This window comes from Durio zibethinus, chromosome 5, assembly GCF_047325235.1.
Source record: "Durio zibethinus cultivar Kanyao isolate XHJ-2024 chromosome 5, ASM4732523v1, whole genome shotgun sequence".
In the NCBI taxonomy this organism is placed as follows: domain Eukaryota; kingdom Viridiplantae; phylum Streptophyta; class Magnoliopsida; order Malvales; family Malvaceae; genus Durio; species Durio zibethinus.
Window position 1 is genome coordinate 34,160,552 of NC_143166.1, and position 26,498 is coordinate 34,187,049.

At 31.6% G+C, this 26,498-nt stretch overlaps 7 protein-coding genes across 7 annotated transcripts; 5 read left to right on the top strand and 2 right to left on the bottom strand.

Annotated features, from left to right (window-relative positions):
• Positions 1-1,715: 1,715 nt before the first annotated feature.
• Positions 1,716-3,082, top strand: LOC149518951 (pathogenesis-related protein 1C-like). Its single transcript, XM_089761343.1, has one exon. The coding sequence runs from the start codon at positions 2,321-2,323 to the stop codon at positions 2,798-2,800; it is 480 nt and encodes a 159-aa protein (XP_089617469.1). The 5' UTR covers positions 1,716-2,320; the 3' UTR covers positions 2,801-3,082.
• Positions 3,083-4,328: 1,246 nt separating this feature from the next.
• LOC149518952 (putative E3 ubiquitin-protein ligase ARI2) lies at positions 4,329-7,220 on the top strand. Its single transcript, XM_089761342.1, has 5 exons — positions 4,329-4,592; positions 5,206-5,238; positions 5,334-5,616; positions 5,844-6,324; positions 6,662-7,220. The coding sequence occupies exons 1-5, from the start codon at positions 4,470-4,472 to the stop codon at positions 6,936-6,938; spliced, it is 1,197 nt and encodes a 398-aa protein (XP_089617468.1). The 5' UTR covers positions 4,329-4,469; the 3' UTR covers positions 6,939-7,220.
• Positions 6,943-9,864, bottom strand: LOC149518953 (DUF21 domain-containing protein At2g14520-like). The gene is made up of 14 exons (XM_089760425.1): positions 9,687-9,864; positions 9,067-9,185; positions 8,859-8,942; positions 8,682-8,737; positions 8,596-8,602; positions 8,441-8,554; positions 8,213-8,319; positions 8,039-8,136; positions 7,790-7,919; positions 7,608-7,722; positions 7,427-7,480; positions 7,232-7,314; positions 7,035-7,115; positions 6,943-6,955 (listed from the first exon to the last, which is right to left on the bottom strand). Exons 1-14 carry the CDS (start codon positions 9,862-9,864, stop codon positions 6,943-6,945), a joined length of 1,239 nt encoding a protein of 412 aa, XP_089616551.1.
• Positions 9,865-13,320: 3,456 nt separating this feature from the next.
• On the top strand, positions 13,321-14,687 carry LOC149518954 (pathogenesis-related protein 1C-like). Its single transcript, XM_089761345.1, has one exon. It carries the CDS (start codon positions 13,926-13,928, stop codon positions 14,403-14,405), a length of 480 nt encoding a protein of 159 aa, XP_089617471.1. The 5' UTR covers positions 13,321-13,925; the 3' UTR covers positions 14,406-14,687.
• A 1,246-nt stretch (positions 14,688-15,933) lies between these two features.
• LOC149518955 (putative E3 ubiquitin-protein ligase ARI2) lies at positions 15,934-18,825 on the top strand. The gene is made up of 5 exons (XM_089761344.1): positions 15,934-16,197; positions 16,811-16,843; positions 16,939-17,221; positions 17,449-17,929; positions 18,267-18,825. Exons 1-5 carry the CDS (start codon positions 16,075-16,077, stop codon positions 18,541-18,543), a joined length of 1,197 nt encoding a protein of 398 aa, XP_089617470.1. The 5' UTR covers positions 15,934-16,074; the 3' UTR covers positions 18,544-18,825.
• On the bottom strand, positions 18,548-21,469 carry LOC149518956 (DUF21 domain-containing protein At2g14520-like). Its single transcript, XM_089760426.1, has 14 exons — positions 21,292-21,469; positions 20,672-20,790; positions 20,464-20,547; positions 20,287-20,342; positions 20,201-20,207; positions 20,046-20,159; positions 19,818-19,924; positions 19,644-19,741; positions 19,395-19,524; positions 19,213-19,327; positions 19,032-19,085; positions 18,837-18,919; positions 18,640-18,720; positions 18,548-18,560 (listed from the first exon to the last, which is right to left on the bottom strand). Exons 1-14 carry the CDS (start codon positions 21,467-21,469, stop codon positions 18,548-18,550), a joined length of 1,239 nt encoding a protein of 412 aa, XP_089616552.1.
• Positions 21,470-25,342: 3,873 nt separating this feature from the next.
• LOC149518957 (pathogenesis-related protein 1C-like) lies at positions 25,343-26,292 on the top strand. Its single transcript, XM_089761347.1, has one exon. The coding sequence runs from the start codon at positions 25,531-25,533 to the stop codon at positions 26,008-26,010; it is 480 nt and encodes a 159-aa protein (XP_089617473.1). The 5' UTR covers positions 25,343-25,530; the 3' UTR covers positions 26,011-26,292.
• Positions 26,293-26,498: the final 206 nt, after the last annotated feature.

Genomic DNA, 26,498 nt, shown 5'->3' on the forward strand with positions numbered 1-26,498 from the left:
AATTTTCGTAGCCGTAACAATTTGATCGTAGAATAGTCACCATTGACTACATACATAGCGGACCAGCCCTATGCGATCAATCTGCAGCAATTACAACTGCATTTGCATGCCTTTTCACTTTCTGTAGGGCGGTTCTTCTTGTAGTGATTACCTAATGTTGTGGTCACAACCAATTCTAATCCATTAGGTTGTTCTTCGCCGACGTCGTTGTCTCCTTGATCTGCAACATCCAAATGCTACGTTTTTTTTTGGACCATATTATTTGGCACCGCTAATTTAACGATCCATACTCAATTTATATTTGCAGTTAAATTATCTTTGAGAGATCCACTTTTAAAAATACCATTGTCAAATCCTGATGCTACAGGCAAATGATCTAAAGAAGAAGGCTTGACCGCTCAAGACAAATGTCAAATTACACTAAACTAAATTAAATATTAAATTTGATAATTTAAAATATAATACGATCATAAGATATAAATATAATATAAAAATAATTTAATTTAAAATTTTAATAATAATTGTATATAATTTTAATAAAATAAAAAAATATATATTTTATTTTTTATATTAATAAAAATGATAACAGATAATTTTTATATAAATTTTAGTATTTTATAACGTCAAATTTGTTAGACACTCACCGACAGTAATCATTATTAGTAGATAAATGTTGGATCGTTTTTAAGGCTTTTAACGGCTTGCAATTGAGACAAAAATGTCTACTTTTGCAATATTGGACAAACATCTTCAAAATTCTACCTGAGATGAGATCAGCCTGAGACCAAGCCAGGTCCATAGCCACATCAAAAAACTTAATTTAATATAGGTGTATTTTAATAAATTTTCTGTAATTTACTAATATTAATCACACTAAAATTTATAAAAATATAAAAAAAATAGTAATTATTTTTTAAAAAAGTCTTATATTTATAATTTATATTTATATATGATTATAAATTTTTTATTTGATATAATTTGATCACTAATAAAAATATTCCATTAACGTGTAAAATGTGATTTATTTTCAAATATATTATCATAAATTAATCTTTAATTTTTATTTATTTGAAAATATTATTTAGTTTCTGGTGAAATTTTTTTCAATAATAAAAAGGAAGCCTTCAAACTTTTAAGTTTATATGTTAAAGTTTCATCAAATGATGATTTTGCTTATTGATTGATTTATTATTAATTTAATTTGTTTATTGATTTTTTTTATATATATTAACTTTTTAATGAAAACATGAAATAATATATTTTATAGTTTTTTAAATTTAGATTTTTGGATTTAAGTATTTAACATAATTTTTTTCAATAAAATAATATATACAGCAAAAGTTAAAATATTATTCCAGTGAACTTTTTATTGACTGCGCCTTGGCTTTGTCACGTACATTATTTTAAAATTACAAGAAGTAAATAAGTTTTTTTTTTCTTAAAAAATAACAACTCATGCGGGCAGACGTAAGCATGATCCGCATGAAACTTGCTGGCCATGTCGTAATCTCGGAGTGGAATCTTATGTTTCACAATTTTTTATATAAGCAGTCCCAATTTAAAAATAAAAAATATTTATAAGTATTTATATTTCTATTTTAAATTTATAAAAAAAAAAATTAAAATAATTATACAAATTAATTAAATTAAATTTTATATTTTATATTTCATAATTTTTATATATAATTATATCAGAATTTCAACATTCAGAACAGATGCATTGGTGCTTACCAAGAAATACAAATATGTGAAATGATCTTATTGTAATCCATCTTAACAGTCTTAAAATTAAAAATCGACATTTGTCTAGTGATTAAGGAAATTTTATGAGAATATAAAAATTTTGATTTCTGAGTTAAGAATTTTCTTTTTAAGGGCTATGTTCCCTTCTAAATCAAGAAAAATAAAATAAAAGCTGATGTATAACATCTTATTATTTAATTATGTGTTTTAAAAAATTAAGGTTTAAAAAAAATGATTACCTAACAAAAACAACATAAACAGTTGTCAATTTTCTAGAAATTTGGAGACCAAAATTTTTTATAGTTATTTACCTTTTATATGATTGATCATATATAGAAAAAAAATTACAGAAAAGATGCAAACATGTTCTAAAATTAGTCTGGCCAGACTTTCGGAAAGTTGCTTTGAACAAATCTGTTTTATTAAACTGTTATGAATTCTTATCTGAATTCGTTGCTTTGAGCAAATTTCGCTTAATATTACCTATTTCCAACTTGTTATAAATAGCCTTCACAAATTTCTCATTCTTCATCAATCACCATTGCCTTTACCTTTGAGAACCCAGCTAGAAACCAAAATGGCTTGGCACAGAATTGCATTAGCAGTTGCTTTAGTCTCATCCTTTGCTTTGCCTTGTTTCGCCCAAAGCTTGAAAAAAGAATTCTTGGATCCTCAAAATGAAGTTCGTGCTGACGTGAACGTTGAGGCATTGACTTGGGATGACCAAGTGGCAGCCTATGCGCAAAACTATGCCGATCAAAGAATTGGGGACTGTGATCTTGTTCATTCTGGGGGTCAATATGGGGAGAACATTGCATGGGGTAGTGGTGACCTTTCGATCGCAGATGCAGTCAAAATGTGGGTTGGTGAGAAGGTCTATTATGATGGCCGCTCAAATAGTTGCGCTTCAGGCCAGATTTGTGCCCATTATACTCAGGTGGTTTGGCGCAACTCGGTCCATGTAGGGTGCGCAAAGGTAAGGTGTGCTAATGGAGGAACTTTCATCACTTGCAACTATGACCCTCCTGGCAACGCCTTCGGGGAGACACCTTTTTAAAACTTCTAACTATCAAATGAGTACCTAGTAATTTTTATCATGTCATTTAAAATACCGTATATAAAATATAATTTTCATATTTTCGTTATCATCATTAACATCATTGTCGCTTTCCGATCACTATCATCACTGCTATCATCTGATTCTGTTCCACTACCTACAACCATCTACACTAATTGCTGGCTGATTACCAGCTATAGCAGATTCAGCAGCAGCCAGAGCCACGGGTGTGAAGATCAGGTACAGCCAGCATCAAATCCTGTCGTATAATATGCAACCAAAAATTACAACAAACTCATAGACCACACAATTTGCACAATCCGAGAAAGAGAGAATCCAACTGCAAAGTTACCATTTCAATAACTTCAGATTCATTCCCATTGAATACTTCAATATCAAATACTTTGAGAATTAATCTACATTTTGAGATGGATTAGAAATTTAAAAAGAGCACATACTGATGAGCAAAATTTGACTAAGAATAAAAAACAAACCTTTGTGTCAAGCTCAAGCCTTTTATTAGCTTCTGCCATGACTCCCAGGAAATCTTTCACTTTTCCCAAAACGGCAACATTCAGAAAGAAGATTTCAGCACTCAGCAGAAGCTTCTAATTCCCAAGAAACAATTTTCTCTAGAGATGTTGGATTTCTGATAGTTTCAGAAATTGGCAATTATGTTTCGTAACCGAAATACCAAAAATAGAACCTCAAGGCTCAAACAATGATCATAATCCCATTTCCACAAATTACATACTATCAGTTTCAGATTCTTTAAACAGCTTTTTATAATTACAAACTTCAGCAGAAATTTCCAGATAAGTACTTCTAACCCAAAAAAAAAAAAAAAAATCAAATCAAATAGCACAAAGATGGGAAATAGTATAACTTGGCTTTTAGGAATAAGAGTGACACTGGGTTTCTTGGTAGGATCAGGTTTATAGGATTCAGATAACCAGTGCCTTGTGCTACAAAAAAGAAGTGCAGATTCTGTTGTACAGGTAAAAATCTCAAAAACAAAACACAGTCAGATGATGAAATTTCAATGGATAGAAATCAAGTTAGCAGAAATTTACATTCGATGAAACAAAAAAAGAAGTATGTTACCTAAGGCGAAGTAGAGGATGCTTGTGCTTCCCATCCGTGTGTTTAGCTGCAGGACAAGACAACCGGTGCCCGAGCTTTGCGGACAGGGGATGGTAAGAAAATTGGCCATATTATTACATTCCAAAATTAAAAAGGAAATTAAAAGGACAAAAATGAAATGACAGCGTTTTCTCCTTCTTCAGTGTACATTTATTTGCTGCAGCCTACGGTAGCTCTCACAAATTATCAAATACATAAAAAAAGAAAAAGAAAAACATTAATTATATTAGTCGTCTCTTACAAACTTCGTTTTCCAACAAAAGGCTTCTTCTTCTCGTACTCTTTTCGCCGGCGAAGAATAAATAAATACTATAATTTTAGCCGGAGATGAATCGTTTCGGTTTCCACCGATCGGTTCAAAATTTCAACAAATTCATCTTCATAAATGATTGTTTATGATCGTTACGTGAATTTGCTTTAATTTTTTTTTTTTTTTTTTTTTTGTGTTTTGAGATATTGTATAAGAATAATAATAATAATTATTATTATAAATAAATTGGAATTTTTTTGATTGATCGATTGGTCGATGGAGGATTGCTCGAGCAGCGATGAGGATTACTACTATTCGTCCGATCGAGACTCCCTCGACGGGCTCGAGAATGAGGACTCGGATTTACAGTGGCCCCCTTCGAAGGGTCCCACTACCAAGGTCAAATTTTGTTTCTCTCTCGTTTGGCTTCTTCGGAATTCAGTTTCTTGTTTTAATTGTCATTGATTCCCAATTCTTGGTTTTTGGTTTTTTTTTTTTTGTTTCAGTGTAGAGCTTGGTGTTTTTGGTCTTTCCCTTATTAAAGAGTGTTTTGGGGTTTGAATTAGTTGTGGATTACCGGTAAATGACTGAGAAAGAAATGTTTTCTTTTATTGTTTCCTTTCTGGGTTTGTGGATTTTGAGGGGATAGAGTAATTTGAAGCAGCTTTGGGGTTCTATTGTGTGGGTGTGGTTTTTGTATGCTCATCAGGGAATTCTTTAATTTCATAGGCAGAGGAGCTGGTGGTCATCGAATTTGATGAATTTTTTCTACCTGATGTTGCTTGTGTTTTGTGCTTTTGTTATACTAAATGGCATTGTGTGTGCATTGAAGCTTTTCCCTCTCAGAACATAGGAAAACTTTAAGCTTTAATCTTCACGGGAAATCGTAGTAAAGAAGAACAAGATGCATAGTTTCTATTAATTCTTATCTTTCTCTTCTTTTTGGTCCCTAGTTATACTTAATTTGAAGAATGGGTATAGTTTTTTTGTGACTCTTTTTGGCACTACGCAGGTTATTACAAAAGAATCACTTTTAGCTGCACAGGTAAAAATTTATTTCCTTTCCCTTTTATTCGGGTTTCCCATGCATTCATGTTTTATTTTATAGGATTGAATTGATTGTTTTGGTTTTTTGGGTAGAGGGAGGATTTACGGAGAGTAATGGACATGCTATCTCTTAGGGAGCACCATGCTCGGACTTTACTAATTCATTACCGATGGGATGTTGAGAAGTTGCTTGTCGTACTTGTGGAGAAGGGAAAAGCAGACTTGTTTTCTGAAGCAGGTGTTTCTGTTGTTGAGAGTGAGGATACAGGAACACCAGTATCATCTTCATCTACAGCAATGTGTGACATACGCATAGAAGAGTTACCTAGTGATAAGATGACAAAAATGGACTGTGGCCATACCTTTTGCAATGACTGTAAGCACCCTTCTTAGTCTGCACTTTTTTTCTTGAAGCATCCCTATGTATGATGTATCACATAACCACGTAACATCAGCATGTACACAATGCTGAAAACTCCTGAAATTGACCCTTAGGTATCAACTTAGAACTCATATGATGACATGTGCACAAAGTTATTGAAGTTGTAACAGCTTGCACGTTTTAGTCTTTTGAGTTGATGTATTTCACTCTTCGTTTTCCAGGTTGGACAGAGCATTTTGTTGTGAAAATAAATGAGGGTCAAAGTAGGCGCATTAGGTGCGTGGCACACAAGTGCATCGCTATTTGTGATGAAGCTGTTGTTAGAAATCTAGTTGGTAAAAAGCATCCTGATCTAGCGGAGAAATTTGATCGTTTTCTTCTTGAGTCATACATCGAAGATAATAGAATGGTTAAATGGTGTCCTAGTACTCCTCATTGTGGGAATGCAATACGCGTTGAGGATGATGAATTTTGTGAGGTAGAGTGTTCTTGTGGTGTACAGTTTTGTTTCAGTTGCTTATCAGAAGCACACTCGCCATGTTCATGTATGATGTGGGGGCTTTGGACCAAGAAGTGCCGAGATGAATCAGAAACGGTCAATTGGATCACTATTCATACAAAGCCTTGTCCAAAGTGTCACAAACCTGTGGAGAAGAATGGTGGATGTAATCTTGTGAGCTGTATCTGTGGACAAGCATTTTGGTGAGGATTTCGTTTTATGTTAATTGCAGTTTGCAAATTTTTTGAAAGCTGTCCTAATGTCATTGTTGTGACAAGTACTTCTCACGAATCAAGTGTTCGATTCTGGCATAACTGTTCATTTCAAATAAAAACTTTTGAACTTGCACAAGCTGCCACCTCAACAAGAGCATAAGTGACTTTTTTTCCCTCTTTTCTGTGTCAATTTATTTATTTTTAATAATATTGGACCAAGTACTGGTATTATTTCGCTTGTTTACATGATTTACATGCTGCGGAATATGAATTACTGGAGATTTTATTTTTTTTATCACATTTTCTCTCTTTTCAACTGATGCAGTTGGCTGTGTGGTGGAGCTACTGGGCGGGACCATACTTGGTCAAGAATTGCTGGTCACAGCTGTGGTCGATACAAAGAAGATCGTGAGAAAAAGACTGAACGAGCAAAGCGAGATCTCTATCGGTATATGCATTATCACAACCGTTATAAAGCTCGTAAAGATTCCTTTAAGCTTGAGAGTAAACTCAAGGAGACTAAACTGGAGAAGGTGTCAATTTCAGCCAGGCATAAACAAAGAATTTGCATCTTAAATATGTTTCTATGGTCAGCTAAGTAAAGGTTTAAGTGGAAATTCTGAGAGAATATGACGATAAGAGGCCGACACTTACTCCCAGCAGAGTTACTAGAAGAAGGCTGATCTGTCTTGTTGCACCGTCTTACAACGACGGCCATGTGGCTATGACCTTTCTGAAATTCATTTAATATATCATACAATGGCAATGTTTCTTGAACCCTATAACATGTAAACATAAAATATATAGGATCAACCAATGAGTAAAGGGGTAAGCAGTGAATACTTTGCAGAATGATGCAAAAACAAGTTATCCATTTTTAGAGAGTATCATTTGCCATAAGATACCTTGAATCCTTCGTATAGTAACACTCTTCACAGGTACTTCATCTTCAGGGTGAATTGTCAATATATTCTTGACCTTTAAAATTAAAAGATAAATGGTTTAGTGAGTACTCAATTAACACCCATAAAATAAAAAAATAAAAAAAAAAGAAACACCATAAGGAATAGGAAAAAGTCTAAAAAGTAACATGATTCATGCAACCATTAGCATCATAAACTGGAAAGCTCGACATATCACAGAGCTTTATCCAGTTTCAAAATTTTATTTTAAAACGAATCAATTTGAAGGAGGGAAAGCGGAAAATAAGCACAGAATAACACTCCACAAACTGTAATTAACATTAGTTGTAGCCAAAGAAATATGATTACCAGAATGAGTCCAATTATGTTTGTAGGCTGCTCATAATAAACGGGCACTCTGCTATGTCCTTTCTCCAAAATTAAACTCATCAACTCCCTATCCATAGCAAGCATGTAATGGTAGCTAATCTAATGAAAATTGAAAAAGAGAAGAAAATGCTATCTTTATTAATAATTTACAGAAAATATACCTGTCAAGCTTGGCGTTAATATCAATTGCAAATGTGTCAGATATAGGAGTCATGGCATCTTTAGCTGTTTTCTCGCTGAGCTCAAGCGCTCCAGCGATAATTGTTGTCTCATCATGCGTCAGTTCTCCACCTTTTCCAGCCAAATAGAAGTCCATAAAAGGTTAGTAAATCTAAGAGTTATGACAAAAGAAAGAAGATATGAAAGAAGGCATTTCGATTCAGAAAGCAAAGAGACATCAATAATTTTACGGGGGCAAACTAACAACTGCAACAAATTAATGGCATGGCAGGTGAAATCAATGATCAAAACAAGCATTGATTCAATAAAAACAGCCAAGTTAAAACAACTAAGTTACAGTACAAAGTGATGTACACAACTAAAGGGAACACTAAAATCCTTTTACGCAATGTTTCTCGAAATACTAAGAGGCAGTTAAGCACACCTCGTTCCCATGCAAATTTACTAAGGTTTTCAACTCAGCCCTTCGAAAAAGTGCTACATGTCCATGGCCCAGCAGAAAGTCTAACAGCTGAAAATCACATAAGATATTTTACAGTCAAGACAGCTATTTGCAGGAATTTACAAGCTTAATTGTCTTTCTCATTGTTAAAAGCGCATTAATGGTGTGTGCTTTTAGCAACATTCATCACCTTGCTTATCGGGTAGGCAACAGGAAAACAGATCCAAACAAGAAGTTGAACGATTGGAGCCACTGTTGCACCAATTGCCAAACCATATCGAGAACAAACAGATTGTGGTATTATCTGCAAATACAATTAAAATGTAATTAGGAAATGCATAGAACTTGCTGCCTTTTAATGCAGCTATATGTAATTTCACTTTCCAAGAGCAAGTCTTAAGCCGGAACAGTTGGAAAACAATTTTTAAAACCAATTGCTGGAACCTTCCGGGAAAAGTTGCTCAGCCAAAATTTTAGCAAACGGTATCTGAGTGACACAAATCAAAAGGGTCAGATCACAAAATGTCATGTTCATGGTTCAACAAGGATGTCTACTTGCGCTGAATTCAAAAGTGCTTCAATTCAAATAATCTAAGGTGGATTCTCACCTCACCAAACAGAAGAATCAAGGTCACCGAAATCAGGATAGCACCCCCAGCTGACACCAGACCATCAAGGAAAATAGGAAGTGCCTGATAAAAGTAACAAAAGTTCCAAAACATTAACATTTTCCAACACATGTAACCGGATCACCTGTTGAAGATGTATCTATAATATATACCTCCATTGCAGCAGCATTGCATATAAGTAGCGTACAAAGCAACAAATGCTGTTTTTGGACAACCGGCAATATCTTTGCGGTTCCAAACAAGAATTAAAGTTGGCACGGGCAGCATTTAATCTGAATATCGAACATGCAGTATATAAAGCAATATCTGACAATAATTTCATTAACCATCACTAAATTATAGGATCACCATTTGGTTTTGTCATGTAATTTGCATGTCTATCCTTCCAAATTTGCTGCATTTCAGGAACAAAGTTTTCTTTGCTATAAAAACCTTATTGATTAAAATCCATAGATTTTGTTCTTTCATTCCCTTGGTTTCTTCAAAAAATATATATTTATGAACCATAAATTTCAAAGAACAAGTTAAATTAGCCAGGAAAACGGATAAATTTACATCAACCTCGGGCAAAAAGTAAAGATTCTATCATTCAATTCATGATTTTAGTTCATTTGTTATCTATCAATCAAATAAAGCAAAGACTTCAAGTAAAGCTAAGGCATCCACACCATTGCCATCACCAACACCATAAAAGATAACACTTTGATCCATTTATTTTCTTTCCTTAATTAAAAAAACAAAAAGAAAAAACGCATTAAACTCGTTTCTAAAAAATAAAAAGAAGAAATAGATTAAATGAAGAAATACCGGCATGTTTACGATCCTTAGGAGTGCCAGACTTGGCAATAACCTCAAGATCAACGAGACTTAACGACATAAGGCCCAAAGTAAGGCCCGACATCAAACCGGCAAACATCACCAACGACACTATTATCACTATGTGAATAAAGAAATCCGTCTCGCAACATCTGTACTCCACCGCCATTCAAGCCAACGTCACAAACCCAGAAAAGAAACAGAAGAAAGCTGCCGATTTGGCGTAAAAAGAGAAGCTTTGAGTTTGGGTCCGGTTGGACAGTGACAAGTATTACTAGCTTATACTTTGTGATTGAATTGGAAACACAAACATATGCGGTTCCAATCTATACGGTTGTGAGTTTTGAGCTTATTGTTTTTCGTGTTCTATGATCATCTATTGTTTGTATTAGCATGCAATTTTTAATCAAAGCTTGTGATTTACCAAGATTTTGTCTTGGAAAAAATAATTTTTTATTTGTCCGTTAGATTTGTTGTCCAAAAACTCTTTTGATTATCTGAAACGATGCCGAAACCCCAACTAATTATTGGTTTATTATCACGATCAGATCACATTATGAAAGAAATCTACACCCCTAACACAACATAAAAATGAAATATAAAAATAATCCGATTTAAAATTATAATAATAAAATATAAAAATAATATAATTTAAAATTATAATAATTATTATATATAAATTTAATAAAATAAAAAATATTTTTTATATTTTTATATTGATATAAATTATAATATATAATTTACGTATAAAAATATAATATAAAAATATAAATTTTAATATTTTATATTATATAAATATACAAATCATCGTATCTTATCTTTTTTATCGTTAATTGTCTCTCAACTTATTATTATAATCAGATAAGACATCATAAAAAATATATCGTTTTCATCGTATTATTATAAATTATTATTCAATAATTTTATATATATTTAAATATAACAAAGAGTAGGATTTTGCGCAACTCCAGCTGTTATCTACTTAAAATTTTTTCATGTAGTTTAACACTAAAATTAAACAGTTGCTTACCCTTCTTCATGTAATTGGATTTTGCTTGCTCTTCTTCACGTGCAAATCACAATTTCGACGAACTGGCTTTCAACTTGTAAAATTAAATTCTATATATTTTAATCTGTTAAGTTTTTTTTTTATTATTGATTTTATATATTTGTGCACTTTTAATTGTTTTTTCTTCTTAATCGTAATGCAATTTGGTAAGTCAAATATTTGTTTGTTGAATATTATCATATTGGGAAAATTCAACACACACAAGTGTAGTACTTACAAATAAAATAACAAGTTTAAATCAAACACAAATATATTTTGTTCGATTTAATTGAAAATGATTTATTTTAAATTTAATTTACTAACAAATAAATTTTTAAAATTATAAAATTTTTAAAATGAGAAAAGTTTTCAAAAACTCTCTACTTAAAACTTAATCCAAAATTCAATTACATTATTTTAATAGTTTATTCTCATAACTATTTTTTTGGTGTCTAACTATATGAGATTATCAAACCAAATCTAAAATATCCTATTTATAGGGTGAAATCATTTATACTTTTATTAAATTCTTGATGTGAGATACAAGACAAACTTAAAAATTCATTAACTTTCAATATGAAATTATGAAATTTAAGATAAATTTTAACATATCATTCATCATCAATAAAATGTACTATTACTTCAATTAATTTTTCAAATAAAATAAATGTTTTATACGTTTAAAATGAGTGTTTAATCATCAATAAAGACTTAACGCAATATTTTATGCTAAAGTATTTATATATATATATAGTGAAAATGGAGAACTCAAAGCGAATTTATGAACAAGAAAAAATATGATCACGATTTGGGACAATATTTATTTTATCTTTTAAACCATAAAATAGCCGTAACAGATTTGAATTTTCGTAGCCGTAACAATTTGATCGTAGAATAGTCACCATTGACTACATACATAGCGGACCAGCCCTATGCGATCAATCTGCAGCAATTACAACTGCATTTGCATGCCTTTTCACTTTCTGTAGGGCGGTTCTTCTTGTAGTGATTACCTAATGTTGTGGTCACAACCAATTCTAATCCATTAGGTTGTTCTTCGCCGACGTCGTTGTCTCCTTGATCTGCAACATCCAAATGCTACGTTTTTTTTTGGACCATATTATTTGGCACCGCTAATTTAACGATCCATACTCAATTTATATTTGCAGTTAAATTATCTTTGAGAGATCCACTTTTAAAAATACCATTGTCAAATCCTGATGCTACAGGCAAATGATCTAAAGAAGAAGGCTTGACCGCTCAAGACAAATGTCAAATTACACTAAACTAAATTAAATATTAAATTTGATAATTTAAAATATAATACGATCATAAGATATAAATATAATATAAAAATAATTTAATTTAAAATTTTAATAATAATTGTATATAATTTTAATAAAATAAAAAAATATATATTTTATTTTTTATATTAATAAAAATGATAACAGATAATTTTTATATAAATTTTAGTATTTTATAACGTCAAATTTGTTAGACACTCACCGACAGTAATCATTATTAGTAGATAAATGTTGGATCGTTTTTAAGGCTTTTAACGGCTTGCAATTGAGACAAAAATGTCTACTTTTGCAATATTGGACAAACATCTTCAAAATTCTACCTGAGATGAGATCAGCCTGAGACCAAGCCAGGTCCATAGCCACATCAAAAAACTTAATTTAATATAGGTGTATTTTAATAAATTTTCTGTAATTTACTAATATTAATCACACTAAAATTTATAAAAATATAAAAAAAATAGTAATTATTTTTTAAAAAAGTCTTATATTTATAATTTATATTTATATATGATTATAAATTTTTTATTTGATATAATTTGATCACTAATAAAAATATTCCATTAACGTGTAAAATGTGATTTATTTTCAAATATATTATCATAAATTAATCTTTAATTTTTATTTATTTGAAAATATTATTTAGTTTCTGGTGAAATTTTTTTCAATAATAAAAAGGAAGCCTTCAAACTTTTAAGTTTATATGTTAAAGTTTCATCAAATGATGATTTTGCTTATTGATTGATTTATTATTAATTTAATTTGTTTATTGATTTTTTTTATATATATTAACTTTTTAATGAAAACATGAAATAATATATTTTATAGTTTTTTAAATTTAGATTTTTGGATTTAAGTATTTAACATAATTTTTTTCAATAAAATAATATATACAGCAAAAGTTAAAATATTATTCCAGTGAACTTTTTATTGACTGCGCCTTGGCTTTGTCACGTACATTATTTTAAAATTACAAGAAGTAAATAAGTTTTTTTTTTCTTAAAAAATAACAACTCATGCGGGCAGACGTAAGCATGATCCGCATGAAACTTGCTGGCCATGTCGTAATCTCGGAGTGGAATCTTATGTTTCACAATTTTTTATATAAGCAGTCCCAATTTAAAAATAAAAAATATTTATAAGTATTTATATTTCTATTTTAAATTTATAAAAAAAAAAATTAAAATAATTATACAAATTAATTAAATTAAATTTTATATTTTATATTTCATAATTTTTATATATAATTATATCAGAATTTCAACATTCAGAACAGATGCATTGGTGCTTACCAAGAAATACAAATATGTGAAATGATCTTATTGTAATCCATCTTAACAGTCTTAAAATTAAAAATCGACATTTGTCTAGTGATTAAGGAAATTTTATGAGAATATAAAAATTTTGATTTCTGAGTTAAGAATTTTCTTTTTAAGGGCTATGTTCCCTTCTAAATCAAGAAAAATAAAATAAAAGCTGATGTATAACATCTTATTATTTAATTATGTGTTTTAAAAAATTAAGGTTTAAAAAAAATGATTACCTAACAAAAACAACATAAACAGTTGTCAATTTTCTAGAAATTTGGAGACCAAAATTTTTTATAGTTATTTACCTTTTATATGATTGATCATATATAGAAAAAAAATTACAGAAAAGATGCAAACATGTTCTAAAATTAGTCTGGCCAGACTTTCGGAAAGTTGCTTTGAACAAATCTGTTTTATTAAACTGTTATGAATTCTTATCTGAATTCGTTGCTTTGAGCAAATTTCGCTTAATATTACCTATTTCCAACTTGTTATAAATAGCCTTCACAAATTTCTCATTCTTCATCAATCACCATTGCCTTTACCTTTGAGAACCCAGCTAGAAACCAAAATGGCTTGGCACAGAATTGCATTAGCAGTTGCTTTAGTCTCATCCTTTGCTTTGCCTTGTTTCGCCCAAAGCTTGAAAAAAGAATTCTTGGATCCTCAAAATGAAGTTCGTGCTGACGTGAACGTTGAGGCATTGACTTGGGATGACCAAGTGGCAGCCTATGCGCAAAACTATGCCGATCAAAGAATTGGGGACTGTGATCTTGTTCATTCTGGGGGTCAATATGGGGAGAACATTGCATGGGGTAGTGGTGACCTTTCGATCGCAGATGCAGTCAAAATGTGGGTTGGTGAGAAGGTCTATTATGATGGCCGCTCAAATAGTTGCGCTTCAGGCCAGATTTGTGCCCATTATACTCAGGTGGTTTGGCGCAACTCGGTCCATGTAGGGTGCGCAAAGGTAAGGTGTGCTAATGGAGGAACTTTCATCACTTGCAACTATGACCCTCCTGGCAACGCCTTCGGGGAGACACCTTTTTAAAACTTCTAACTATCAAATGAGTACCTAGTAATTTTTATCATGTCATTTAAAATACCGTATATAAAATATAATTTTCATATTTTCGTTATCATCATTAACATCATTGTCGCTTTCCGATCACTATCATCACTGCTATCATCTGATTCTGTTCCACTACCTACAACCATCTACACTAATTGCTGGCTGATTACCAGCTATAGCAGATTCAGCAGCAGCCAGAGCCACGGGTGTGAAGATCAGGTACAGCCAGCATCAAATCCTGTCGTATAATATGCAACCAAAAATTACAACAAACTCATAGACCACACAATTTGCACAATCCGAGAAAGAGAGAATCCAACTGCAAAGTTACCATTTCAATAACTTCAGATTCATTCCCATTGAATACTTCAATATCAAATACTTTGAGAATTAATCTACATTTTGAGATGGATTAGAAATTTAAAAAGAGCACATACTGATGAGCAAAATTTGACTAAGAATAAAAAACAAACCTTTGTGTCAAGCTCAAGCCTTTTATTAGCTTCTGCCATGACTCCCAGGAAATCTTTCACTTTTCCCAAAACGGCAACATTCAGAAAGAAGATTTCAGCACTCAGCAGAAGCTTCTAATTCCCAAGAAACAATTTTCTCTAGAGATGTTGGATTTCTGATAGTTTCAGAAATTGGCAATTATGTTTCGTAACCGAAATACCAAAAATAGAACCTCAAGGCTCAAACAATGATCATAATCCCATTTCCACAAATTACATACTATCAGTTTCAGATTCTTTAAACAGCTTTTTATAATTACAAACTTCAGCAGAAATTTCCAGATAAGTACTTCTAACCCAAAAAAAAAAAAAAAAATCAAATCAAATAGCACAAAGATGGGAAATAGTATAACTTGGCTTTTAGGAATAAGAGTGACACTGGGTTTCTTGGTAGGATCAGGTTTATAGGATTCAGATAACCAGTGCCTTGTGCTACAAAAAAGAAGTGCAGATTCTGTTGTACAGGTAAAAATCTCAAAAACAAAACACAGTCAGATGATGAAATTTCAATGGATAGAAATCAAGTTAGCAGAAATTTACATTCGATGAAACAAAAAAAGAAGTATGTTACCTAAGGCGAAGTAGAGGATGCTTGTGCTTCCCATCCGTGTGTTTAGCTGCAGGACAAGACAACCGGTGCCCGAGCTTTGCGGACAGGGGATGGTAAGAAAATTGGCCATATTATTACATTCCAAAATTAAAAAGGAAATTAAAAGGACAAAAATGAAATGACAGCGTTTTCTCCTTCTTCAGTGTACATTTATTTGCTGCAGCCTACGGTAGCTCTCACAAATTATCAAATACATAAAAAAAGAAAAAGAAAAACATTAATTATATTAGTCGTCTCTTACAAACTTCGTTTTCCAACAAAAGGCTTCTTCTTCTCGTACTCTTTTCGCCGGCGAAGAATAAATAAATACTATAATTTTAGCCGGAGATGAATCGTTTCGGTTTCCACCGATCGGTTCAAAATTTCAACAAATTCATCTTCATAAATGATTGTTTATGATCGTTACGTGAATTTGCTTTAATTTTTTTTTTTTTTTTTTTTTTGTGTTTTGAGATATTGTATAAGAATAATAATAATAATTATTATTATAAATAAATTGGAATTTTTTTGATTGATCGATTGGTCGATGGAGGATTGCTCGAGCAGCGATGAGGATTACTACTATTCGTCCGATCGAGACTCCCTCGACGGGCTCGAGAATGAGGACTCGGATTTACAGTGGCCCCCTTCGAAGGGTCCCACTACCAAGGTCAAATTTTGTTTCTCTCTCGTTTGGCTTCTTCGGAATTCAGTTTCTTGTTTTAATTGTCATTGATTCCCAATTCTTGGTTTTTGGTTTTTTTTTTTTTGTTTCAGTGTAGAGCTTGGTGTTTTTGGTCTTTCCCTTATTAAAGAGTGTTTTGGGGTTTGAATTAGTTGTGGATTACCGGTAAATGACTGAGAAAGAAATGTTTTCTTTTATTGTTTCCTTTCTGGGTTTGTGGATTTTGAGGGGATAGAGTAATTTGAAGCAGCTTTGGGGTTCTATTGTGTGGGTGTGGTTTTTGTATGCTCATCAGGGAATTCTTTAATTTCATAGGCAGAGGAGCTGGTGGTCATCGAATTTGATGAATTTTTTCTACCTGATGTTGCTTGTGTTTTGTGCTTTTGTTATACTAAATGGCATTGTGTGTGCATTGAAGCTTTTCCCTCTCAGAACATAGGAAAACTTTAAGCTTTAATCTTCACGGGAAATCGTAGTAAAGAAGAACAAGATGCATAGTTTCTATTAATTCTTATCTTTCTCTTCTTTTTGGTCCCTAGTTATACTTAATTTGAAGAATGGGTATAGTTTTTTTGTGACTCTTTTTGGCACTACGCAGGTTATTACAAAAGAATCACTTTTAGCTGCACAGGTAAAAATTTATTTCCTTTCCCTTTTATTCGGGTTTCCCATGCATTCATGTTTTATTTTATAGGATTGAATTGATTGTTTTGGTTTTTTGGGTAGAGGGAGGATTTACGGAGAGTAATGGACATGCTATCTCTTAGGGAGCACCATGCTCGGACTTTACTAATTCATTACCGATGGGATGTTGAGAAGTTGCTTGTCGTACTTGTGGAGAAGGGAAAAGCAGACTTGTTTTCTGAAGCAGGTGTTTCTGTTGTTGAGAGTGAGGATACAGGAACACCAGTATCATCTTCATCTACAGCAATGTGTGACATACGCATAGAAGAGTTACCTAGTGATAAGATGACAAAAATGGACTGTGGCCATACCTTTTGCAATGACTGTAAGCACCCTTCTTAGTCTGCACTTTTTTTCTTGAAGCATCCCTATGTATGATGTATCACATAACCACGTAACATCAGCATGTACACAATGCTGAAAACTCCTGAAATTGACCCTTAGGTATCAACTTAGAACTCATATGATGACATGTGCACAAAGTTATTGAAGTTGTAACAGCTTGCACGTTTTAGTCTTTTGAGTTGATGTATTTCACTCTTCGTTTTCCAGGTTGGACAGAGCATTTTGTTGTGAAAATAAATGAGGGTCAAAGTAGGCGCATTAGGTGCGTGGCACACAAGTGCATCGCTATTTGTGATGAAGCTGTTGTTAGAAATCTAGTTGGTAAAAAGCATCCTGATCTAGCGGAGAAATTTGATCGTTTTCTTCTTGAGTCATACATCGAAGATAATAGAATGGTTAAATGGTGTCCTAGTACTCCTCATTGTGGGAATGCAATACGCGTTGAGGATGATGAATTTTGTGAGGTAGAGTGTTCTTGTGGTGTACAGTTTTGTTTCAGTTGCTTATCAGAAGCACACTCGCCATGTTCATGTATGATGTGGGGGCTTTGGACCAAGAAGTGCCGAGATGAATCAGAAACGGTCAATTGGATCACTATTCATACAAAGCCTTGTCCAAAGTGTCACAAACCTGTGGAGAAGAATGGTGGATGTAATCTTGTGAGCTGTATCTGTGGACAAGCATTTTGGTGAGGATTTCGTTTTATGTTAATTGCAGTTTGCAAATTTTTTGAAAGCTGTCCTAATGTCATTGTTGTGACAAGTACTTCTCACGAATCAAGTGTTCGATTCTGGCATAACTGTTCATTTCAAATAAAAACTTTTGAACTTGCACAAGCTGCCACCTCAACAAGAGCATAAGTGACTTTTTTTCCCTCTTTTCTGTGTCAATTTATTTATTTTTAATAATATTGGACCAAGTACTGGTATTATTTCGCTTGTTTACATGATTTACATGCTGCGGAATATGAATTACTGGAGATTTTATTTTTTTTATCACATTTTCTCTCTTTTCAACTGATGCAGTTGGCTGTGTGGTGGAGCTACTGGGCGGGACCATACTTGGTCAAGAATTGCTGGTCACAGCTGTGGTCGATACAAAGAAGATCGTGAGAAAAAGACTGAACGAGCAAAGCGAGATCTCTATCGGTATATGCATTATCACAACCGTTATAAAGCTCGTAAAGATTCCTTTAAGCTTGAGAGTAAACTCAAGGAGACTAAACTGGAGAAGGTGTCAATTTCAGCCAGGCATAAACAAAGAATTTGCATCTTAAATATGTTTCTATGGTCAGCTAAGTAAAGGTTTAAGTGGAAATTCTGAGAGAATATGACGATAAGAGGCCGACACTTACTCCCAGCAGAGTTACTAGAAGAAGGCTGATCTGTCTTGTTGCACCGTCTTACAACGACGGCCATGTGGCTATGACCTTTCTGAAATTCATTTAATATATCATACAATGGCAATGTTTCTTGAACCCTATAACATGTAAACATAAAATATATAGGATCAACCAATGAGTAAAGGGGTAAGCAGTGAATACTTTGCAGAATGATGCAAAAACAAGTTATCCATTTTTAGAGAGTATCATTTGCCATAAGATACCTTGAATCCTTCGTATAGTAACACTCTTCACAGGTACTTCATCTTCAGGGTGAATTGTCAATATATTCTTGACCTTTAAAATTAAAAGATAAATGGTTTAGTGAGTACTCAATTAACACCCATAAAATAAAAAAATAAAAAAAAAAGAAACACCATAAGGAATAGGAAAAAGTCTAAAAAGTAACATGATTCATGCAACCATTAGCATCATAAACTGGAAAGCTCGACATATCACAGAGCTTTATCCAGTTTCAAAATTTTATTTTAAAACGAATCAATTTGAAGGAGGGAAAGCGGAAAATAAGCACAGAATAACACTCCACAAACTGTAATTAACATTAGTTGTAGCCAAAGAAATATGATTACCAGAATGAGTCCAATTATGTTTGTAGGCTGCTCATAATAAACGGGCACTCTGCTATGTCCTTTCTCCAAAATTAAACTCATCAACTCCCTATCCATAGCAAGCATGTAATGGTAGCTAATCTAATGAAAATTGAAAAAGAGAAGAAAATGCTATCTTTATTAATAATTTACAGAAAATATACCTGTCAAGCTTGGCGTTAATATCAATTGCAAATGTGTCAGATATAGGAGTCATGGCATCTTTAGCTGTTTTCTCGCTGAGCTCAAGCGCTCCAGCGATAATTGTTGTCTCATCATGCGTCAGTTCTCCACCTTTTCCAGCCAAATAGAAGTCCATAAAAGGTTAGTAAATCTAAGAGTTATGACAAAAGAAAGAAGATATGAAAGAAGGCATTTCGATTCAGAAAGCAAAGAGACATCAATAATTTTACGGGGGCAAACTAACAACTGCAACAAATTAATGGCATGGCAGGTGAAATCAATGATCAAAACAAGCATTGATTCAATAAAAACAGCCAAGTTAAAACAACTAAGTTACAGTACAAAGTGATGTACACAACTAAAGGGAACACTAAAATCCTTTTACGCAATGTTTCTCGAAATACTAAGAGGCAGTTAAGCACACCTCGTTCCCATGCAAATTTACTAAGGTTTTCAACTCAGCCCTTCGAAAAAGTGCTACATGTCCATGGCCCAGCAGAAAGTCTAACAGCTGAAAATCACATAAGATATTTTACAGTCAAGACAGCTATTTGCAGGAATTTACAAGCTTAATTGTCTTTCTCATTGTTAAAAGCGCATTAATGGTGTGTGCTTTTAGCAACATTCATCACCTTGCTTATCGGGTAGGCAACAGGAAAACAGATCCAAACAAGAAGTTGAACGATTGGAGCCACTGTTGCACCAATTGCCAAACCATATCGAGAACAAACAGATTGTGGTATTATCTGCAAATACAATTAAAATGTAATTAGGAAATGCATAGAACTTGCTGCCTTTTAATGCAGCTATATGTAATTTCACTTTCCAAGAGCAAGTCTTAAGCCGGAACAGTTGGAAAACAATTTTTAAAACCAATTGCTGGAACCTTCCGGGAAAAGTTGCTCAGCCAAAATTTTAGCAAACGGTATCTGAGTGACACAAATCAAAAGGGTCAGATCACAAAATGTCATGTTCATGGTTCAACAAGGATGTCTACTTGCGCTGAATTCAAAAGTGCTTCAATTCAAATAATCTAAGGTGGATTCTCACCTCACCAAACAGAAGAATCAAGGTCACCGAAATCAGGATAGCACCCCCAGCTGACACCAGACCATCAAGGAAAATAGGAAGTGCCTGATAAAAGTAACAAAAGTTCCAAAACATTAACATTTTCCAACACATGTAACCGGATCACCTGTTGAAGATGTATCTATAATATATACCTCCATTGCAGCAGCATTGCATATAAGTAGCGTACAAAGCAACAAATGCTGTTTTTGGACAACCGGCAATATCTTTGCGGTTCCAAACAAGAATTAAAGTTGGCACGGGCAGCATTTAATCTGAATATCGAACATGCAGTATATAAAGCAATATCTGACAATAATTTCATTAACCATCACTAAATTATAGGATCACCATTTGGTTTTGTCATGTAATTTGCATGTCTATCCTTCCAAATTTGCTGCATTTCAGGAACAAAGTTTTCTTTGCTATAAAAACCTTATTGATTAAAATCCATAGATTTTGTTCTTTCATTCCCTTGGTTTCTTCAAAAAATATATATTTATGAACCATAAATTTCAAAGAACAAGTTAAATTAGCCAGGAAAACGGATAAATTTACATCAACCTCGGGCAAAAAGTAAAGATTCTATCATTCAATTCATGATTTTAGTTCATTTGTTATCTATCAATCAAATAAAGCAAAGACTTCAAGTAAAGCTAAGGCATCCACACCATTGCCATCACCAACACCATAAAAGATAACACTTTGATCCATTTATTTTCTTTCCTTAATTAAAAAAACAAAAAGAAAAAACGCATTAAACTCGTTTCTAAAAAATAAAAAGAAGAAATAGATTAAATGAAGAAATACCGGCATGTTTACGATCCTTAGGAGTGCCAGACTTGGCAATAACCTCAAGATCAACGAGACTTAACGACATAAGGCCCAAAGTAAGGCCCGACATCAAACCGGCAAACATCACCAACGACACTATTATCACTATGTGAATAAAGAAATCCGTCTCGCAACATCTGTACTCCACCGCCATTCAAGCCAACGTCACAAACCCAGAAAAGAAACAGAAGAAAGCTGCCGATTTGGCGTAAAAAGAGAAGCTTTGAGTTTGGGTCCGGTTGGACAGTGACAAGTATTACTAGCTTATACTTTGTGATTGAATTGGAAACACAAACATATGCGGTTCCAATCTATACGGTTGTGAGTTTTGAGCTTATTGTTTTTCGTGTTCTATGATCATCTATTGTTTGTATTAGCATGCAATTTTTAATCAAAGCTTGTGATTTACCAAGATTTTGTCTTGGAAAAAATAATTTTTTATTTGTCCGTTAGATTTGTTGTCCAAAAACTCTTTTGATTATCTGAAACGATGCCGAAACCCCAACTAATTATTGGTTTATTATCACGATCAGATCACATTATGAAAGAAATCTACACCCCTAACACAACATAAAAATGAAATATAAAAATAATCCGATTTAAAATTATAATAATAAAATATAAAAATAATATAATTTAAAATTATAATAATTATTATATATAAATTTAATAAAATAAAAAATATTTTTTATATTTTTATATTGATATAAATTATAATATATAATTTACGTATAAAAATATAATATAAAAATATAAATTTTAATATTTTATATTATATAAATATACAAATCATCGTATCTTATCTTTTTTATCGTTAATTGTCTCTCAACTTATTATTATAATCAGATAAGACATCATAAAAAATATATCGTTTTCATCGTATTATTATAAATTATTATTCAATAATTTTATATATATTTAAATATAACAAAGAGTAGGATTTTGCGCAACTCCAGCTGTTATCTACTTAAAATTTTTTCATGTAGTTTAACACTAAAATTAAACAGTTGCTTACCCTTCTTCATGTAATTGGATTTTGCTTGCTCTTCTTCACGTGCAAATCACAATTTCGACGAACTGGCTTTCAACTTGTAAAATTAAATTCTATATATTTTAATCTGTTAAGTTTTTTTTTTATTATTGATTTTATATATTTGTGCACTTTTAATTGTTTTTTCTTCTTAATCGTAATGCAATTTGGTAAGTCAAATATTTGTTTGTTGAATATTATCATATTGGGAAAATTCAACACACACAAGTGTAGTACTTACAAATAAAATAACAAGTTTAAATCAAACACAAATATATTTTGTTCGATTTAATTGAAAATGATTTATTTTAAATTTAATTTACTAACAAATAAATTTTTAAAATTATAAAATTTTTAAAATGAGAAAAGTTTTCAAAAACTCTCTACTTAAAACTTAATCCAAAATTCAATTACATTATTTTAATAGTTTATTCTCATAACTATTTTTTTGGTGTCTAACTATATGAGATTATCAAACCAAATCTAAAATATCCTATTTATAGGGTGAAATCATTTATACTTTTATTAAATTCTTGATGTGAGATACAAGACAAACTTAAAAATTCATTAACTTTCAATATGAAATTATGAAATTTAAGATAAATTTTAACATATCATTCATCATCAATAAAATGTACTATTACTTCAATTAATTTTTCAAATAAAATAAATGTTTTATACGTTTAAAATGAGTGTTTAATCATCAATAAAGACTTAACGCAATATTTTATGCTAAAGTATTTATATATATATATAGTGAAAATGGAGAACTCAAAGCGAATTTATGAACAAGAAAAAATATGATCACGATTTGGGACAATATTTATTTTATCTTTTAAACCATAAAATAGCCGTAACAGATTTGAATTTTCGTAGCCGTAACAATTTGATCGTAGAATAGTCACCATTGACTACATACATAGCGGACCAGCCCTATGCGATCAATCTGCAGCAATTACAACTGCATTTGCATGCCTTTTCACTTTCTGTAGGGCGGTTCTTCTTGTAGTGATTACCTAATGTTGTGGTCACAACCAATTCTAATCCATTAGGTTGTTCTTCGCCGACGTCGTTGTCTCCTTGATCTGCAACATCCAAATGCTACGTTTTTTTTTGGACCATATTATTTGGCACCGCTAATTTAACGATCCATACTCAATTTATATTTGCAGTTAAATTATCTTTGAGAGATCCACTTTTAAAAATACCATTGTCAAATCCTGATGCTACAGGCAAATGATCTAAAGAAGAAGGCTTGACCGCTCAAGACAAATGTCAAATTACACTAAACTAAATTAAATATTAAATTTGATAATTTAAAATATAATACGATCATAAGATATAAATATAATATAAAAATAATTTAATTTAAAATTTTAATAATAATTGTATATAATTTTAATAAAATAAAAAAATATATATTTTATTTTTTATATTAATAAAAATGATAACATATAATTTTTATATAAATTTTAGTATTTTATAACGTCAAATTTGTTAGACACTCACCGACAGTAATCATTATTAGTAGATAAATGTTGGATCGTTTTTAAGGCTTTTAACGGCTTGCAATTGAGACAAAAATGTCTACTTTTGCAATATTGGACAAACATCTTCAAAATTCTACCTGAGATGAGATCAGCCTGAGACCAAGCCAGGTCCATAGCCACATCAAAAAACTTAATTTAATATAGGTGTATTTTAATAAATTTTCTGTAATTTACTAATATTAATCACACTAAAATTTATAAAAATATAAAAAAAATAGTAATTATTTTTTAAAAAAGTCTTATATTTATAATTTATATTTATATATGATTATAAATTTTTTATTTGATATAATTTGATCACTAATAAAAATATTCCATTAACGTGTAAAATGTGATTTATTTTCAAATATATTATCATAAATTAATCTTTAATTTTTATTTATTTGAAAATATTATTTAGTTTCTGGTGAAATTTTTTTCAATAATAAAAAGGAAGCCTTCAAACTTTTAAGTTTATATGTTAAAGTTTCATCAAATGATGATTTTGCTTATTGATTGATTTATTATTAATTTAATTTGTTTATTGATTTTTTTTATATATATTAACTTTTTAATGAAAACATGAAATAATATATTTTATAGTTTTTTAAATTTAGATTTTTGGATTTAAGTATTTAACATAATTTTTTTCAATAAAATAATATATACAGCAAAAGTTAAAATATTATTCCAGTGAACTTTTTATTGACTGCGCCTTGGCTTTGTCACGTACATTATTTTAAAATTACAAGAAGTAAATAAGTTTTTTTTTTCTTAAAAAATAACAACTCATGCGGGCAGACGTAAGCATGATCCGCATGAAACTTGCTGGCCATGTCGTAATCTCGGAGTGGAATCTTATGTTTCACAATTTTTTATATAAGCAGTCCCAATTTAAAAATAAAAAATATTTATAAGTATTTATATTTCTATTTTAAATTTATAAAAAAAAAAATTAAAATAATTATACAAATTAATTAAATTAAATTTTATATTTTATATTTCATAATTTTTATATATAATTATATCAGAATTTCAACATTCAGAACAGATGCATTGGTGCTTACCAAGAAATACAAATATGTGAAATGATCTTATTGTAATCCATCTTAACAATCTTAAAATTAAAAATCGACATTTGTCTAGTGATTAAGGAAATTTTATGAGAATATAAAAATTTTGATTTCTGAGTTAAGAATTTTCTTTTTAAGGGCTATGTTCCCTTCTAAATCAAGAAAAATAAAATAAAAGCTGATGTATAACATCTTATTATTTAATTATGTGTTTTAAAAAATTAAGGTTTAAAAAAAATGATTACCTAACAAAAACAACATAAACAGTTGTCAATTTTCTAGAAATTTGGAGACCAAAATTTTTTATAGTTATTTACCTTTTATATGATTGATCATATATAAAAAAAAAATTACAGAAAAGATGCAAACATGTTCTAAAATTAGTCTGGCCAGACTTTCGGAAAGTTGCTTTGAACAAATCTGTTTTATTAAACTGTTATGAATTCTTATCTGAATTCGTTGCTTTGAGCAAATTTCGCTTAATATTACCTATTTCCAACTTGTTATAAATAGCCTTCACAAATTTCTCATTCTTCATCAATCACCATTGCCTTTACCTTTGAGAACCCAGCTAGAAACCAAAATGGCTTGGCACAGAATTGCATTAGCAGTTGCTTTAGTCTCATCCTTTGCTTTGCCTTGTTTCGCCCAAAGCTTGAAAAAAGAATTCTTGGATCCTCAAAATGAAGTTCGTGCTGACGTGAACGTTGAGGCATTGACTTGGGATGACCAAGTGGCAGCCTATGCGCAAAACTATGCCGATCAAAGAATTGGGGACTGTGATCTTGTTCATTCTGGGGGTCAATATGGGGAGAACATTGCATGGGGTAGTGGTGACCTTTCGATCGCAGATGCAGTCAAAATGTGGGTTGGTGAGAAGGTCTATTATGATGGCCGCTCAAATAGTTGCGCTTCAGGCCAGATTTGTGCCCATTATACTCAGGTGGTTTGGCGCAACTCGGTCCATGTAGGGTGCGCAAAGGTAAGGTGTGCTAATGGAGGAACTTTCATCACTTGCAACTATGACCCTCCTGGCAACGCCTTCGGGGAGACACCTTTTTAAAACTTCTAACTATCAAATGAGTACCTAGTAATTTTTATCATGTCATTTAAAATACCGTATATAAAATATAATTTTCATATTTTCGTTATCATCATTAACATCATTGTCGCTTTCCGATCACTATCATCACTGCTATCATCTGATTCTGTTCCACTACCTACAACCATCTACACTAATTGCTGGCTGATTACCAGCTATAGCAGATTCAGCAGCAGCCAGAGCCACGGGTGTGAAGATCAGGTACAGCCAGCATCAAATCCTGTCGTATAATATGCAACCAAAAATTACAACAAACTCATAGACCACACAATTTGCACAATCCGAGAAAGAGAGAATCCAACTGCAAAGTTACCATTTCAATAACTTCAGATTCATTCCCATTGAATACTTCAATATCAAATACTTTGAGAATTAATCTACATTTTGAGATGGATTAGAAATTTAAAAAGAGCACATACTGATGAGCAAAATTTGACTAAGAATAAAAA